The following is an 18,506-nucleotide window of genomic DNA, read 5'->3' on the forward strand; positions in this document are numbered from 1 at the left end:
CACACACACACACACACACACACACACACACACACACACACACACACTCTGCCCAACCGACTGATGGAGCCTGCTTGGGACACCAGCTGCTTTTCACTGAGAGCTCAAAATAGGAGCTGTGTCCATCAGGGGTCCTAGACAGGTGCCCAGACACCTGGGCTCCAGTCCCATATCAGCCACTTCTCAGCTGAATGCCCTTGGGCAAGTCATTTCTCCTTTCTGAGCCTCAGTATAAAATAGTGTAATAAATATCTTCCTCCAGCATTAAGAGAATTCAATGGGATTCATTGCGTAAACATTAATTAAGCCCCACAATGGGCCAGGTATGCCTTAAAGCATCAAGTGGGAGAGGCGATGTTCTTCCCAGTATGAGGCAGCATTTCGGACCCAGAGGCTGAGGCTCAGGGATGTGAAGAGACCTACCCAAGACAACACACAGGGGACCTGAGCCCAGGCCAGCTCTGCAGAGAGGTTTTCACTGTTATTTATTGTTGTTGGGGACAATTGAGACTCTTGGGCTGAGCCTAGACTCTGCCACTGACCTAAGTTTGGTCTATGCCCTGTTCTGGGCCTCAGTTTCCCCATCGGTAGAGTGAGGGGGCCGGGTGGGATCCGGGATTTCCACACCTTATTGAGCTGGCAGACAGGGAGGGAGCAAGGAGCTTGGCAGGCTGGGCCTCCTGGGCTCTGCCCCCCCCCAGGGCACTCCCGCCATCAACTGGGCCTAACCCGGTGCTTTCATGGGGCTGCTCTAAGGTCACTGTTCTGGGGACCCCCTTAGACCCCAGACCCCCGTTGCAGGTAGCCTCAGGGCCTGCACCCACCCCCTCTGCCTCCAAGGCCTCCCTCAGCTCATTCACACACACCTTCCCCCAAGCCAGGCTTTGCAGAAGCAGCTGAACTTTCCATACAGGCAAAATCCAAGGGCTTCAGGCCAGGTCTGGCCAGGCCCTGGCAGGGTTAGTGGGCAGCTCCAGAGGAGACGCTCAGGGGGCTGGGCCGTGAGGGGAAGGCGGAGGGAAAAGAGGCCAAATGGCTGGCATCCCCAGGGCACCCTGCTAGAGCCTCCCCACAACCATCCTCCTTGCCAGACCCAGAGAGGTGTTTCTAAAATACCAATCTGCCCATGGCACTCCCGTCCTCAGTTCCTTCCTGAACTCTAGCCTCCTCCAGGAAGCCACAGCTCCTCAGCCTGGAGTTCTCAGCCTGGCCTTGCTCACATTCCAGCCCCTTCTCTGCACACCTCCTGCCCCGTCTAGGCTCCCACTCTCCTGCCATCTTTCAGTTCTTTACAAATGTCATGTTCAGACCCACCTCTGGGCTCTGCCCATGCTAGTCCCTCTGCCCGGAATGCTATTCCCTCCTCCTGTTTGCCTTGACTCCTACTCACGTTTCAGGTCTCAGCTGAAACCTCTTCCTCTGGGAAGCCTTCCCAGCCACCGCCAGTTTGGGACTGGGCCGGCCCCCACAGGACTCCACCCAGACAGCTGCCAGCCTCCTGGTGCATCTCCCCCCCCCCGCCCCCCACCTGGGGAGCACAGCAAGGTCTGATTCATTGCTCTGTCCCCAGCCCGTGGGATAGGCCCTGGCCCCCAGGGACTGCCAGTCAAGGCTTCCCAAATGAGAGAGGAAGAAAGAAGGAATGAATCCTCAGTGTAGAACTGGGGTGCAGATAGGACCTGAACTTTAAGGCTCAACTGGTCCTCACAGCAGCCTCCCAGCAGGCAGGCCCATCAGGGCCAGTTAGGCATAATATGGTGGAAAAGATGACAGCCTCCAGAGCTGGACTTCTGGGGTTTGAATCCTGGCCCCACTATCTACACCCAGGCAAATTACTCAACCTCTCTGTGCCTCAGCCTTCTCATCTGGAAAATGGGCACAACCGTAGTAGCCACCTCCTCTGGTTGTTGAGAGGAAAAAATGAGAGAAAAAGGGCAAGTCCTCAGAGCAGCATCTGGCGTACAGCAGGCACTCCATAAGCATCGGCTGTTATTGTCTTTATTATTTTTTTTTTGCGGTACGCGGGGCCTCTCACTGTCGTGGCCTCTCCCATCGCGGAGCACAGGCTCCGGACGCGCAGGCCCAGCGGCCATGGCTCACGGGCCCAGCCGCTCCGCGGCATGTGGGATCTTCCCGGACCGGGGCACGAACCCGTGTCCCCTGCATCGGCAGGCGGACTCTCAATCACTGCGCCACCAGGGAAGCCCTGTTATTGTCTTTATTATTATTGAGAGCCACAGCAGCGAGGGACGCTGAGCCTCCGAGAGGGAGGTGACTGCCCAAAGCCACCCAGCAGGAAGATGTCTCTTGCTTTCCCACCCTAACCCACTCCCCCCACATACACTACAAGTGACCCCCACGCCAGCCCGCCCACGGTGGCCCGGCAAACCTGCTCCCACCCGCTCACTCCACGGAGTCTCTGCACAGTCAGGCTTCAGTTCCATCCTCCTGGACATTCACCGCTTAGTGGCTGCATGACAGGGCTTATGCTGACCATTTAAACTTCAGTGTCCTCTTCTGTACAATGGGGTAATGACAGTGCCTACCTCCTAGGGCTCTGAGAAGGATTAGATGAAGTAGCATGTGGAAAATACCCCAGATCTGGCACCATACCCTGTATAGGTTAGACTATGAAACTTATTACTATGTGAAAACCGTTAGAACCCTTGAGCTTCTGAGCCCCCAGTAATGTGGTCACAGAGCCCCGGCCGCTGCACAGGGGGCTCCTGAGGAAAGCAAATGCCAGTCTGGCCGATATGCTCTTACAGGACCTCTATACCAACCACCCTCCCCCACAATATCCCCTCCTCAGGGCTGAAACCAGTGCAGGCCAAGGCGAGATGAGGGGTCCAGGACCCAAGAGAAGAGGCAGCATGCGCCGGGGAGCAGGGAGAGTAAACGCACAACAGGCCCTCTTCTCATCAAAGCACTTTGTAGTTCGTGAAGCACTTGATGCAGGCAGCGGCCCTGGGAGGTGGGCAGGTGGAGATGATAATTGTCATTCTACATGAATGGAAGCTGGAGCCTCAGAGGGGTTGAGTCGCCCGCCTGGGGTTACACAACCTTTAAGAAACAGAGGCAGGAGCCAAACCCCGGCCTGCTGACATCTGGTTCAATGTTCCTTTAACTGTGGGGTAAGCCCTGATTCTGAGTGACCTACCCCCCAACCCCTGCCCCGAGAACAATCTTGGCAAGAGCCCTGGGCTGGTCCTCACCGCACTCCAGGGCAGGCAGGCCCTGAGGCCCAGGAGGAATAGACCGGGGAGACTGATGGCTGCCCCAGCCCTCTAATCCTTTCATCCCCACCCGGACTCCTCCCAGCTCTGGCCCCAGAGCTCAGGAGGGAGAAGGCAGGATGGCGCCCAGACTCAGGGATTTCACGCACCGGTAAAATTTTCAAAAACAATTTAGGGACTGCATGAAGTTGTCAGCTTTTTATTTCGCCAAGTAAGGACATTTAAAAAAAATTCCCAGGCCCATCATTTCATAAAAGAGAGGACATAATCTCAGACTAAAAGACAGTCCTTTAAATGAAATAAATTTAGCTTTGTGGACAAGTCACCACGTTGTCCTTATTTCTCTCAGTTTTGCCTTAGGCCACTGAAGAAAGCCCGGGTCTGCTGACGCGTGTGAGAACCATTTTGCAGCTTCGGTTTGGGAGTCACACAGACATGGGTTTGAATCCTGATTCCACCACGGACAAGTTGTGGCATTATTGTGCACATTATTTCCCCTTTCTGAGCCTCAGTTTCCAATCTACAAAATGGGAACATGAATAGTGCTGCCACTCAGTGGTACCTGGAGAGCTAAGTGGTCTAGAGTTTGCAGAGCACTAGTTCTGAGACGAGATCAATCAAGCCCAGGCTCCCAGCTAGCGGCGCCTCCCTGTCCTGATGCTGCCTATGGCTCCCCGTCGTCCACAGCGTAAAGCCCACCTCTGTAGCCAGACCCTCTGGACACACCCGACTCTGCAGATCCTGGGGCAAAGAGAGTAGAACAGAGTCCTGCCTCAAAGCCTTTGCTCTAGCTGTGGCCTCCACGTGGAGCGCACTCAGGACAAAAATCACAAGGGCTTCCAGCTCACTGCCTGCACCCAGAGGACCCAGGGGTCATTTTACCACTTCTCCCTAGTCGGCAAAACCCTTCTCATCCTAACAACCAGCCTCAATGTCACCTTCATTCCCTGGCTCGGCAAACATTCACTAATCACCACCCACGCACTGTGCTCAACCCCACCATACAGAAGAGCGCAGAATACACAAGGGAGGGTGAGTAGAGATCAGCGGGCTCCAAAGGGCCCCCAGTCAAGCCAGGGGTGGGGGGCGCAGGGAGCGATTCCAAGAAGAGGTGGTGCTCAAACTGGGATCTGAAGGATAAATAGGAGTTCGCTAGACGATGGGGTAGGCAGGAGAGGGGACGGACTGTGGGGTGGAAGGAAAAGCATCTGGAGTATTAAAAGCACATCTGGGGACGTTCTAGGTTGTTTCTTAGGCGAGGAGCAAAGGATGCTCGAGAGAGGGGTTCCTGACTTGGGCACTGCCGGTGGGGGAGTCACTGTCGGGGGGAGGTGGGTACGTTTGGAGACAGATGCTGAGTTTGAGGTGCCCAGGGGATGAGCAGGCGAGGCGTCCACAGGAAGCTCAGGGATGAAACTGCAGCGGGGGAGGCTGTCGTCACAGAGGTGACCCCCCAAAGTCACAGAAGTATGTGCACACACATGGAAACTGTGCATGGAGAGGAGGGCCCAGGACAGAGTCCCCAGGAGACCCAACATTCAAGGGGAGAAGGAGGGGGCAGAGCTGCTGACAGAACCCAGGGAAGAGCCAGGGGCGGGTTGAGGAGAGTCAAGGGAAGGGTGTGTGCAAGCAAGGAAGGGCCCCTCGGAAGGCAGCCCAGCAGCATCCCAGGAGCCACAGTCTGGGTTCAAATCCTGTCTCTACAACTTATTAGCTATGTTGACTTTGGGCCTTAATTTCCCTATGTGTAACATGGGGCTAATTTACTTTTCGACAAAAAGGAAGATAAAGGGCATGGAGGGAGGCTTGGGTCACATGTTCCCCCGGCCCCCATCCTAGGTCTCTCCCACCAGACTGGCACCAGTCCCCGGAGGCCAGAAGATTAGATGAGTGAATGAAATCAGGGGCTGCCCCCCTCCCTCAGAGTAGAGGGCAGAATGGGAGGCAGCTTTCCTCAGTTCTCGGCAGCTCCAGCACCAGTCTCATCTATCGCGGAAGGGAGGTGGAGAAGGCCCCAGGTGTGCTGTGTCCTTCCTCTTGGCCTCAGTTTCCCCACATGGGAAACAAAGCCATGAATCTGCTTGAGCTCGGAGGCCCTTCCGCCTCTGATGCTCTGTGGCAGGACGAATGGAGGAAGGGTGAGGGGAGAAAGACCTAATCCAGACCTACTGGTTCTGCCCCAGGGGAGGAGGTCCCACAGGGGTCTGGGTCCCCATTGTCCCCAGGGACTGGTCCCTCCAGAAGAGGGTGGCAGCCGGACCAAGGAGGGCAGAAGCAGAGGTGCCAGGATTGTGCTGACAAAGCTGTTCCTTCTCCCCTCCTCTCTCCCTACCCCTCCCCTCCAAGGGGACAGCCGAGCCCGGCAAAAAATAAACCCGAAGGCAGTGACCTGGACGGGCCCGAGGCTCCCAGGGCGGAGTGGCAGGGAAGCAAGGATGGATGAGATGACCACACCCCCCCCCACAAAAAGCGAAAGGGTGCCTGATCTGATCCCCATTGCCCCCCCACCAACAGAGGGGCTCAAAGGGAGCAGCTCCATCCACTCTCCTTCCATCACGCTGGGAGGGTTGGGTGCCACCTGCTTGATAGGCACAATGGGCAGAGTAAATCTTGTCCAGGCCAGCTAGACATGGGTTCCCAAGTTTTGAAAAAAGTACCTCAGGGAATCTCACTCTACCTCCTGGTTTGGGGCAGTCAGTCCTTCCTCCTGTCTGACCTCTATCTCGCCTGCTTCAGTGGGCCCATTTATCTCCAGCAAGCTGCTCTCCCCCTGTCCCACCTGCCTGGCCTAGATGTCTGAGGACTCTCAGGAGAAAGCATTCCCCAGACTTCCCTGCAGGGATTGCAGAGGGCCCCTGGGCAGGAGACCCCACTCCACCCACTGTTCCCCAAATCTTTGAGAGGAAGGAATCGCTGAGCTCCCTGCTCCCTTGCCTCCCTCCCTCAGGCACTGCCCAATTAGTCTGCTGCCTGGGGCTGCCCCTCCCGGTCTCACCTCCCCAGGTGCCAACCCCCAGGGCACGCAGATCCTGCCCTAGGGACAAGTTGCCCAGAAAGCCTAGAGTCCTGGGGGGAGTGCTTTACGGATGCCCCAGAAGTGTGACCAGCACCCTCTCCCGGGCCCCTCAGAGTCCCCGCTGGGGGCAGGCAGCCTTCCCGGTGCCCTTCTAAGTGCTGCCCAGTCCTCTGAGGAGCTCAGGAAGAAGGTACTGGAGAAGAACTGCCATCACCCCGCACCCTACCCCTACCCCCACCCTATAAAACTCAAGGTGTGAGACAGCGGCTCCTCCCATGCATCCAGAGTCCCTCTGTGCCAGGCAGCCCTTAGGATCCACTTTCCTGCTCAGCCCCATTTTACAGAGGGGGATAGTGAGGCTCAGGGATTGGGGTAGAGTAGGGGTGGGCACCTTCCCACTAAGTGTCGGGACTGAGACCTCTAAGTCTCCTTTGGGATTCCCTGTCCCTATTCCCCAGAACGAAAAGCTCAAGAGAGAGTGGGGGATGGCCCTCCCCTCCCAGGAGTCCCTGGCTGTCCCCCTGGGCACCACGGCTTCACTTCCACCTGCCTGGGGCCAGACTAGCTGCAGAGTTTGATAACGAGGCCCACATCTCAGCCGTACAGCAACACCCTCACATACGCCCTCCTCCCTGTACACACACAGACACGCTCACACCTACTCCGTCTCTGCCAGTCCCTGGGAGAGGAGGCAGGAGAGCCCAGTGGTCCAGGCAGCCTCTACAGCCTCCTCACTGGGCAACCCTCCCACCCCCCGCTCCCCCTCCCCCGCCCCCGCACTCCCGGCGGGGCGCAGGTGTGGTCTGTCTCTCCCTCTGCCTCCCCAGCCCCCCGCACTCCCGGGAGGGGCACAGGCGTGGTCTGTCTCTCCCTCTGCCTCCCCAGACCTGGTACCGAGTGGATGCTCTTTAACTGTTTGTCAAGTGAAGGAAGGAACAGTCAGTGAGATCCTAGGCACCCAGGCTGACGTCCCGGTGCCACCATTACACTCGCTGTGTGACCTTGGGCAAGTGGGTGATGTCCCCTCAGCAGCCCCACTTTCCTCAAGTGTGAAATGAGGATATGTGCCACTATTATGTGCCCACCTGATGTAATGGCCGTGAGGGTTAAGTGAAAGAATGCCGGGAAGAGGCGGGGCACGGCACATCCTAGGCGCTCCTCAGATGTCCACAGAAACGCGTCCTCAGGCTCCCTGTGCAGAGCCGCTCACCCCGTAACCCAGGCGAACGCAGCTCTTGGTCACTCCCAGGTACACCCAGACACACTCACCGTGCTGACAAGGACATCCCTCAAACCTCTCCCCAGGAAGGAGCACGATGACGATAATAACGATATAATAATAACGGTGATAAGATAACGGCTACTATTTGTGCCCAGCATGGTGTCAGGTGCTTTAACTCACTTGCCCCTGACAATTCCAGAGGCAGGTATTATTAGTCCTATTTTTCAGATGAGAAAATGGAAGCTCAGAGAGGTTAAATAACTTGCCCAAGGACACACAACTGCTAAGAGTGGAACGAGAAATGAACCCACTTCTGTCAGACTCAGATCCCATGCTCTTAACCCCCTGCGGGGCAGCCTCTGGAGAAATGAAAAGTAGCCCCTCTTCCTCCACCTCAGCCCCACAACTCCCATACAGGGGCCTGTAACAAAGGGGCTGCCTACAGGTCAGACACTCAGAATTCCCCGCTGGGCCCCCTAGCCCACAAGAGGGTCGGCCCTGGCCAAAGACCCACATGGGTGCAGGGGAGGAAGGGGGATGAGAAAACCTCCAGCTGGCTTCTCCAAGTCTGGGGAAGTTCCCTGCACAGCCTCCTCTGGGGACACGGCCTTGGCCCGCTCTGCAGAGCCTTCCTCTCTCCTTGTTCCCCAGACAATTTCAGCTCCCCTGACTGGCTCAGAGAACCTTAAATTAATCACCCATTCAAACTGCTGCCATCAGCCCAAGAATAATCACCGCTTGAAACTCTCCTGGCTCCGGCATTCTGAGAATATAGGCTTCTGCAGCAATAGGGACTGAAGTTAGACAACCAGCAGGGCTTCATCGATGGAAGGAATGAATGCACCATGGAGCTGGGGTGGGGTAGCAGACAGTGAGAAATCCAACCTGCTCCAGTGACCCCAAAGGAGAACGTGGAAAGGAGGGAGCAAAGGGGGTGTAAGGGGTAGGGAGAGAGATAGAATAAGGGCTAGAAGCCCGGCAGGATGGTCTCTCCATTATGCCCTTCTTACAAAGACCAAACAGAAGGACCAGGACTGAAAAATAGCGGCACGAAAAATTTGGGTCACACCCCAAGACTTTCTCCATCGCAAAGCCAAGTTCTTGGAGCAGTCTCCCCTATTGGCTGGGCAAGGAAAAATACTATCTAAAGTCCTGATCTGGGAGGCAGAAGGCCTGGGTTACTGGCATAGTTCTACCACCGACTCATCGGATGTGACCTTGGACGAGTATCTGCCCCCTTTCTGTGCCTTGGTGAACCCAGCAGTGCACCGCAGGGCTGGACAGAGGACCTCGGAGGGAGCTTCAGGAGAAGCAAAGGTCAGCAAAGTCCTAGGAAGCCAGCCACACACTCCCACAAGGGTCTAGGGCTGCCCTCCAAGGCGGATGCACAAACACACACAGATCCATAAGGGCAGACCTGTAGCTGTGAACAGGTGGAGGCAGAAAACGCAAGAGATGGGGCCGACTCAGCTCCGTTCTAGAGGTCTAGGCTGGGGCGCAGGCCCAGGTGTGCGTCTGTGAAGGCAGAGAAAAGGTGGGAGCAGCTGTGCATTAGATTTCTTTGCATTGGATGTATGCTGTGTGTGCGCTTGTGACACCCCTGGGCAGGTGTTTCCAAGTGGCCAGGAGTGCGTGCACGAGACAGACCGACGGGCATGTAGCAGGGATGTGTGTGTGCAAAGCCGTGCACAACAAAAGTGTGACTGCCCTGGGTGAGGCTGGGCAGTTTCCACCCGATTCCACAAAATTCTGCAGCTGCCCACTCCCCCAACAGCCTGTGTCCTGGGGGGACAGGGGGACAATGACGCAGGAGTGTGGCTCCTGAGCAGCCCAGGGTTGGGGTGCTGGCTGGAGCTGAGGTGCAAGAGGAAGACAGCACCGAGGCAGCACCAGCTCTGGGTTGAGGCTCCTCCACGCTGACTGGGGGGACCTCTCTTGAGCCTCAGTTTCCTCACCTGCAAATGAGGAGGACCCCAGCACCCGCCTTACCGGGCTGCTACAGGACACAATGAGAGTGGTTTATAAAGGGCATCAGCACGGTGCCCGGCACATGGCTGATGCTCCACGTGTGATCAGCAATTTCAGGTCAAACTCCAAGGGCCAACCCAGGCAGCCTCAGGGAGCAGCGGGGAGGCCAAGGACAGAGAATCAGGAGTCTTCGGCCTGAGCCTGCATCTGCCACTGATCCACTGTGTGATGTTAGTCTCCAGAGCCTCAGTTTTCCCATAAACAAAATGGGGCTGTCAAAATGTGTGGACCCACCTAGCAGGGGTGCCTGCCTGGGGGCTCTGGGCACCTTTTGCTGGGATTATTTCCAACGCAGGTGATGTTCTTTCTGACAGTCAGGGTGGGAGCTTGGTGGGAGGCACTGGGGTTGGGAGCCTGAGGGGCCCAGGAGCTGCTGCTACCTCCTCCCCTCCCCATTCCCACAGCTTCTGCCCCCAGGGACAAGGCTGACGAAGGATGTTTACAGAGCATAAACCTTCACTTAGAGAAAGTTCGTGGGGCAGCTGGGGGCTGGGAGCTGCAAGAGTCTCACAGCAGCGGCAGGCGGCGTGGGGAAGATGAGGAGAGATGGGGCTTTGGTCTGTACCTGCCCCTTTCAGCCCTCTGACTTCAAAAGGGAGGCCAGGGTGGCCTTTGACAGGGTGCAGCAAGGAGGTGAACATCCCTTCCAAAGGCTCAGAAGCAGGATGGGCAGTGATGTGGTGTTTCTCAAAATTCAGGGAGCAGGGACTGTGAAGGGCTGAGGGCTGAAATCAGGGACTGGGGCACAGGGGGTGTAGTAGGGGCTTGGTGACAGGACCAAGGGCCTAAAGAGACGAGGGAGAGCTTGGAGAGGGGACAGCAATCCTTCCTTCTGGGTCTCAATGAGAAGAAGACAGGAGTCAGCGGTTCCCACTTCCCAGAGGCCTGCGGCTGCTGGCAAAAACGCTAGAACTGGGGCTGGTCCTCTGGGTGATGTTCCACACCTCGGGGCCAGAGAAGGTGCAGGTTCTGGGTGGGGCTCAGAGGGACATGGCTGGCAGGTGTGAGGGAGGTGTCCCCTGGGGTGAATGGACCCGGCTCACCTCAATTCCCTCCTTGCTGAGTCCTTCTCTGGCAGGCTTTTCTTCTGGGGCCCCTCCCACCAGGGCCTGAGTCTTTGGGAAGGGGGTCCTAGCTACCTGTGCACACTGGACTCCCCTCGCTTGGGCTGCCTGTGAGAGTCATTGGGGCTGGGGAAGGATTTGACCAAAAGTGCAATAATCAGGCTAGAATTCCAACAGCAGGAAGAACTTCCTGGCTCGCCCAAGACCCTGCAGTGAGTGACTGCAGAGCCCCACATCTGGAGCTCCTCACGAACAGGAGAGGCCTCCTGTGCGGCCCCCTCCCTCAGGCCCAATCATAACACCAACCCCTCACACTCCCACAGGCCCTTGCGGCTCACCGAGTTCTTTCCCACCCATTACCTCGTCCAAGAGGGAGGCCCGCAAGGCTGGGGTTTCTACCCAGTTGGATGGCCTAGAGATCTAAAGCTCAGAGAGGCGCAATGATCAACCCAAGATCGCACAGCATGCAAGAGGTGGGGTTCCTGACCCCTCAGCCCACTCTGACCTCTAAGATGAATGACCCGAGATCCCCAAATGTCCGGACGTTTTCACACCACATTTCCTCTCCCAGAGTTCCTGAGAGATGCCTCAGCCCTGGGATCCTGGTGACAAGTGGTCAGAACAGCCAGGTCCCTGGCCAGCGCATTCCTGGCATCCAGAAAGGGCAGGATGTGGGGCAAAGCTACTAGCGGATTTAGCTCCTGGAGAGGAAGGAGAGGCCCCTCCAGAGGAGGTGAAGACAGTGCTGGCCAGAGGACACGAGGCAAGTCCTTCACACTCAAAGGGGCTGAGAGGCCAGGCCTGGGGACCAAGGACCTCCACCTCAGAGCTATATTGCTCCCCCAGGCCCAGCCTTGCCTCGGAAAAGTCATCTCCCAAGAGGAGCCCGCGGATGATGCAGCTGCTCCCTGCGAAGTGTCTCGGCCTCCACGGGCACCCAGGCTGCAGGGTGGGCAAGGGCGCCTCAATGCAGCGGCTCTTCATTAGCAGTCCCCTGCCCCTCATCCCCAACTCCACCGTCCCTGCTACCGCAGCAGAGAACCCGCAGCACTCCAGCAGCCCTCTCTGCAGAGAAAAAGATTGATCCAGGCCCTGCCAATGGGCATTGGGGGATGGGCTACTCCTAACCATTGACCCTGACCCTAAGTGCGACCTCACGTCCAGAGCATCTCAACTCTCTGCCCCCGCCCCCCCGCCCGGCCCGCCACAGGAGGTCTCTGCACCGAATCGTGGCTGCTACCTTCAGGAGCATACAGGCTGAAAGAGTTCCCTTCCGCTACCCTCCCTGTGGTCAGGGGGCTCCTTTGCCAGCATTCTCCTCCCCTCCGCTCTGAAATTCTGTGGGCCAGCTAGGATGGGGCAGAGGCAGGCAAGCAGACAGCAGAGGGTCAGGCAGGAAGACAGACCAAAAGACAGGTGGAAGCAGACAAGTAGAAGAGTAAGATTCAGGTGGACAGGTGGATAGACAGATGGACAGACAGGCACCCAGATAACTGGACAGGCCAACAGAGGGATGGAAACAGACAAGCAGAAAGACTGTTGGATAGCTGGAGAGACAGAGACAGGACAACTCACACACCGGCAGAAACTCACTCCGGCAGAGCGACAGCCAGACAGGCAGAAGGACTGTGGGACAGTCAGGTGGACAGGCAAGGGGACCACCCAGGAGACCCCAAGACTAGAGGGCCCTCTCTGGGGGCAGCAATAAGGGATTAATATCGGCACATTTCCCAGGGACCAGAGGTCTCTCTCCCGGGCACCTTCGAGCGTCCGAGAGCCAGGCCCAGCCCTTCAACTGATATCTGCGGGGCCTCTCATGTTCCCGGCTGGGCCAGGCCATCCCCCAAGACTGAGCTCTGAGCTGCCAAAATTCGCTCTTTACATCCAAGAAGGGTCAGTGTTTTTGAAAGTTGTAGGAGCCTGGCGAGGGGGAGGAGGGGGCCCGCAGCGTGAGTGTTTCCAAACTTACTCCTCTCCTCTTTCTTTTTCCCCAGGGTGCCCAGAGCCAGGCCTGGTGCAGCGGCCAGCAAGCTGGGCAGGCTAGCTGGCCAAGCCTGCAGGGCAGGCGGCAGGGCCCACTGCTGCCACTGGGAAGTTGAGGGTGGATGGCAAGACTGAGTGAAAACTCAAAGTCAGACAGCACACGCCAGTGTCAGAATTCTGGTGGCTCAAGGGGACCCCAAACACCTATAATTGGGGACCAGCCCTCAGCTGGGGGGGAGATCGTCCCTGGAGAGGGACATCTCCGAGGGGAGTCCAGGTGGGAGGCCACTGTAGCTACAGAGCTGGGGAGAAGGTGACAGAAAGTGTGCGGGGGCCAAAGGGCCCTCTGTGTCTGGGACACAGGGAGACAGAAGTGAGGAAGAGGAAAAGGGAGCCGCACTTTAGTGGCTGCCGATTGGAGAGAGATGGGGGACAAGAAGCTGGACGTGGGGCGTACAGGGGACAGAGAAGCAGGGGTTGGAGATCAGGATGGAAACCAGGAGTTGAGGTGGGGGAGGTCAGAAGCCAGGTCAAGCTGGGGTCAGGACTTGGAGAGCTGGGGGTTTAGGGGCAGGCTGTGGGGGGAGGGGGGATCGGAAATCGGGTTCAGGCCTGGGGGCAGAGCGATGAGGGTCGGCCGACCGGGGGGCTGGGGGGCAGGAGGCGGAGCCAAGGTGGGGCAGCCGTCCCCCGGGAGCCCAGGCTCTGGCAGGGGCCACGCAGGGCGGCAGGGGCCACGCGGGGCGGCAGCGCGAGGGCACGGTCGGGAGCTCGGGGTAGCAAACTCACATGAAGACGTGGTAGACGAAGGCCCAGCCGCGGGGTCGCTCCAGCACGTTGTAGACCCAGTTCTGCAGGCGTCGGTAGCGCTTGTACGCGGCCGAGGAGCGCTGGCCGCAGGCGGAGCCCGAGCCCGAGCCCGGCCCTGGGAGGGGCGCGCCCGGCGGCAGGGGGCTGCCCAGGAGGCCCAGGCGGCGCGGGGAGCCGCCCCCGCCCGCCTCGCCCTGCTCGCTCTGCACCGCTGTGAGCGCCACCAGCTCGGCGCGGGGGGCGTCCGCGGGCAGGGGGGGCTAGGCCGGGCCGGGGCGGGGGGGCCTCGGCCATGGGCGGCGCCAGGCGGGGGGGCCGGGGCCCGGGTCCGGTCCGGGGCTGGGGCGCGCGAGGGGCGCTCAGCGGCGCATGTCTCGGACCCAGGGCCGGCGGGGCGGCCCGAGGCGGGCGCGGTCGGCGGGGGCTAGGGGCCGGGCCGGGGCCGCTCCGGGGCCGGGGGCGGGCGCTCAGAGCCGGGGGGCCGCCGGAGCCCGCGCTGACCGCCCTCTTCCCCGGCGACTGGGGCGGCTCTTTCCGACTCCAACTCTCTTATTACGCGCTCCATGCCGCTCGCCTTTCCACCTGCCGCCGGCGCGCCGCTCACATGTCAGCCTCCCCCGCCCCGCCCCTCCCCCGCCGCCCCCGCCCGCCCCGCGGCCGCCTTCCCAAATCGGGAGGGAGCGAGCGAGCCGGCGAGGCCGGGCGGAGGGAGGGGACGTGCGGAGAGGCGGCGGGAGGGCGCCCCCGCCGCGCGGGCCGCCGAGTCGGGGCGGGGACCGGACCGCGTGGCGGCGGCCTCCGGCTGGTGCGAGCGGAGCGCCGGGCTGCGCGCGGCTGCGTGGACCCGAAGGCCGGGCTGGGGGCGGGATGCCTCATGTGCGGTTGTGGCGAGTGGGGCGAGGAGTCGCGGCCGCCGTCGCGGATGGGACGCGGGTCCCGCGGAGCTTAAGTGTGAGTGGATGCAGAAGTGCCTGCTGTGTGGGCGCAGTGGGTGGCTGTGATGGTGAGATTGAGTGAGGAGGTGCGGTGTGGATGGGCGTGCAGGGTCCGGACCGCTGGCGGTGGCGGCGTCAGCGAGGTGTGCCCCGTCTGGCCGTGCCCCGTGCGCGTGGGGCGGGGTGCGCTCGTGCCTGAAAGGCCTGTGTGTGCAGCACCGTGGGCCTCAGGTGTGTCTTCTTTTCTGCCCACCCCACCCCCGCCTCTGAGCGTCCCTTCTTCAGGATGAGGGAAGAGCCTCCGCTTAGGCCACTCTACCCCAAAGAAGAGTCTCCTCTGATCAGAGGGGCCTGCTCCGCACCAGCCCAGTCTGAAGCGCGCCCTTGCCTCGCTTCCAGGGCAGGGCAAGGTTCAGGGCACACAGGTGTTGGGAGGTGAGCTCTGAACCAGCGCGGATGCCGGACAGCCTCCTCCCCAAAGGCTCACAGAATCGCACCCAAAAGCGGCGAGACTTTCCCCCACGGCACTCCCTCTCCAGCCGGAAAGTTCCTGGTGCCTGACCTACTCTCTCTAGCTTTGGGGGAGGCCTTTTCGTTCCCTTTAGCCCTCTTGGCCCAGCCCACGGTGGTCATTTGGGTTTCCCGATCCTCCTTCCCTCGTCCCCCGACGAAAGCTTCGGCCACACCAGCCGCTCCCCCCGCAGGCCCTGCCCCAGGGTGAAGCGCTTCCGCAGCAAACTCTTCCCGGTTCCTCCGGGAGGATCTCGGGGGACGGAGCCGAGCGGGAGGGGCGGGGGACGGGGTGGGAAGGCGAGCTCCATTCTCAGCTGTCAGCAAAGGCAGCATTGATCTGCTGAGCGCCAGTGGGGGAGGGAAGGAGGCAGAGCTGCCGGCGTGCTGGGAGGGGGCTGCAGGGACCTGGGGGACCCCAAACTGGGCTTGACAGCCGTTTACACCCCTACCCCAACAGTGACCCTTTTCCCTCTGCGTAGCAGAGGCTGCCTTTGGGGTCCGACCTGAATCCCTCTGGCTGCTCCTGGCTCCAGGTGTGCCGAGGGCCAGAGCCTGGTGCCCCCGGGCAGTTTATGCCCCTTCCTCACTGGTAGCTGGGGAAGGTTTCTGGACCCCGGGGCTCAGCTATGGATGCACTGCCCTGGCTGTGTTAACCCATCGTCTCCCCATGAGCTGCAGCTAGCACTCCCTAGATAGGCAGCACTGCCCTCCCAGAGGCTATGGGACTGCCTGACTGGGCTTCCTCAGTCAGGGGTCCTGGGGGGTGGACTAAGGCCTGGTGACTTGAAATGGTGGGAAGGAAAGCAGTTGTAAGGGATCTGGGGGATGTTTCTTGGGGGTCTTTTTTTTCTTGCGCTACGCAGGCCTCTCACTGCTGTGGCCTCTCCCGTTGCGGAGCACAGGCTCCGGACACGCAGGCTCAGCGGCCATGGCTCACGTGCCCAGCAGCTCCGCGGCATGTGGGATCTTCCCAGACCGGGGCATGAACCCGTGTCCCCTTCATCGGCAGGCGGACTCTCAACCACTGCGCCACCAGGGAAGCCCTCTTGGGGGTCTTTTTGAGGCTCTTCTTATGCGCAGAAATGGCACTTGAACACAGGTTGCCCTTTATCAACACTCAGAATATCTGAAATGGGGTCTGTTCTGGGAAAGATGATCATCAGGCTCAGTGTCACCCCCGGATGCCACGCCTCTCTTCCCACTTAGGGGGCTGCGAAAGTCCCTTCCTCTCCTTGCGAGGAGCCCTCACTGCGAGGAGAGGGTCTTTCATCACCTTTCCCAACTCCAGCTCCGGATGAGCCCCTCAAAGGCAGCAAGAGGAAGAAAGAGACTGTGGCTGCAGCTAGAGGGAGGGAAGTTAGATCTCAGGAGGGAATTTCATGGGGCACAGAGGCGTGTTTCTCCTGTAGGTGTATGTGTAATGGGACAGGCCCACCACTTTTTAAAGTGGGGAGTTGTGGGAGTTCCCTGGTAGCCTAGTGGTTAGGATTCTGGGTTTTTCACTGCCGTGGCCCGGGTTCAGTCCCTGGTCAGGGAACTGAGATCCCACAAGCTGCGCGGTGCGGCCAAAAATAAATAAATAGATAAATAATAAAGTGGAGAGTCATGGAACTCTTCCTAAGGGGTGGGGGGATGGGGGGATTGTTCTAGGAGGATGTAAGCAAAGTTAGGTTGGTGTGTGTATGTGTGTGCATGGGAAAGTGGAGGAGGCAGAGGAGAAAGTCCAGTTCCAAGAGGACAGGTGGCCACTCTGAGGGTCACCCGGCGGCCTTCCTGTCCCGTCCGGATTCCCGGGACACGAGCGTGACCAGGAGGAAGGCCTTTCCCCACCGCAGCCTTTAGTGACTAAGACACTTTTCTGAGCGCACAGCTGTCTCCAGCTCTCTCCCTGCTGGGGGGACAGGGGGTGGAGCTATGGTTTCCCACCCTCCTCCTTCCCTCTCTCCCACCTGTTCCCTTCACCCCACCCTCAGCAGCTTCCTTCCCACCCACCCCTACCAGCCGCCACACCTCTCCCAGGTAACACTGCCAAAAAAACATCCGGCTCTGCCCTGACTCACTCACTCTGTCCCACCTGGGCAAGTCCATTCCTGGCTCTGGGCTTCAGTTTCCCCATCTGCCCATAAGGAGGGGGTGGGGCTCCAAGATCTTCTGTAATTCATCACTGTCACTTTCATCCATCAATGAAGCAAGTATTGATTGAGAGGAAGAGTGGGGAGGGAGAGAGCTCCCATTTGCTGAGCACCAACTGAGGCTCAGAGACACGTGGGGACTCATCTAAGGATACACAGCCAGTATCCAGAACTGCCTGTGACCTGTCCTCTCCCCTGGCTGGCACCTACCCACTGTGCACAGGGTACTGGCATCAGTACTGAGGGGAACCACAGATGGCCCAATCTTTGTTCTCTAGGACTTATTCCTGACAGGGGTGGAGACTCCTAGGTCTGAAAGGGTTGAGATCTAGAAGTTGTGGGGACCTTGCGGCCAGGTTCAAGCCTGTCATCGACTGACGGCCGCCAGTGTGACTTCAGGTCAACCAAGGATGCAGATTCCTTTCTTGGAGTGGGAAGGGGGTTTTACGTCAGTGGTTTTCAGACTTTATTAGCAATGGAATCCTTTCTACAGACAGAATCTTAAGGTAGCACCCCAATATGTAAAGAGCATTCAAGCAGAGGTGTTCTGGTTGAATTGAGGTGAGGATGTCAAGGTTCCACCCACCAGACCTCCTCCTCCTTTCTCTCCACACCACAGAAACTGTTTGGGTTTTCTTTCTTTCTTTTTTTTTCTTTTAAATTTATTTATTTTTGGCTGCGTTGGGTCTTCATTGCTGCACGCGGGCTTTCACTAGTTGTGGCGAGCTGGGGCTACTCTTTGCTGCGGTGCACAGGCTTCTCATTGCAGTGGATTCTCGTTGCAGAGCACAGGCTCTAGGCACGCGGGCTTCAGTAGTTGTGGCTCTCGGGCTCTAGAGCACAGGCTCAGTAGTTGTGGTGCACGGGCTTAGTGGCTCTGTGGCATGTGGGATCTTCCTGGACCAGGGGTCGAACCCATGTCCCCTGCATTGGCAGGCGGATTCCTTTTTTTATAAATTTATTTATTTATTTTTGGCTGTGTTGGGTCTTCGTTTCTGTGCAAGGGCTTTCTCTAGTTGTGGCGAGCGGAGGCCACTCTTCATCACGGTGCGTGGGCCTCTCACTGTCGTGGCCTCTCTTGTTGTGGAGCACAGGCTCCAGACACGCAGGCTCAGTAGTTGTGGCTCACGGGCCTAGTTGCTCCACGGCACATGGGATCTTCCGAGACCAGGGCTCGAACCCATGTCCCCTGCATTGGCAGGAAGATTCTCAACCACTGCGCCACCAGGGAAGCCCGGCAGGCGGATTCTTAACCACTGCGCCACCAGGGAAGCCCCTGTTTTGGTTTTCTTATAGCTCTAAGTGTTGCTAGAAGTCAGATGAGGGAAAGTCTCCACTGGCAATGGCAGAGGAAGCCTTCTTGGGGACAGGAGTAGGGAGGACTTGGAGAGGTGCAGAGAAGTGCAACCAATAATGCCTGCAGCTACCATGAATGAGGCCCAGAGCCTTGTGTAGGATGCTTTAACTGTATCTTCTATTTCAGCATCCCAACAGCCCTCTGAGGTAATCCTATTCACACCCCCATTTTACAGACAAGAAGGCTGAGACTCAGTGAAGAGACTTGCCT

At 58.7% G+C, this 18,506-nt stretch overlaps 1 protein-coding gene across 1 annotated transcript in view; it reads right to left on the reverse strand.

Annotated features, from left to right (window-relative positions):
- KCNQ4 (potassium voltage-gated channel subfamily Q member 4) overlaps positions 1-13,653 on the reverse strand; it is a 56,269-nt gene extending 42,616 nt beyond the window's left edge. The window contains 2 exon segments of the mRNA XM_029230878.1: positions 13,339-13,610; positions 13,612-13,653. Of these exon segments, the coding sequence (XP_029086711.1) occupies positions 13,339-13,610; positions 13,612-13,653 (314 nt within the window).
- Between the last annotated feature and the right edge of the window lie 4,853 nt (positions 13,654-18,506).

Source organism: Monodon monoceros, unplaced genomic scaffold (genome assembly GCF_005190385.1).
Source record: "Monodon monoceros isolate NGI ecotype Baffin Bay Population unplaced genomic scaffold, NGI_Narwhal_1 Super_Scaffold_18, whole genome shotgun sequence".
NCBI classification, from domain to species: Eukaryota; Metazoa; Chordata; class Mammalia; order Artiodactyla; family Monodontidae; genus Monodon; species Monodon monoceros.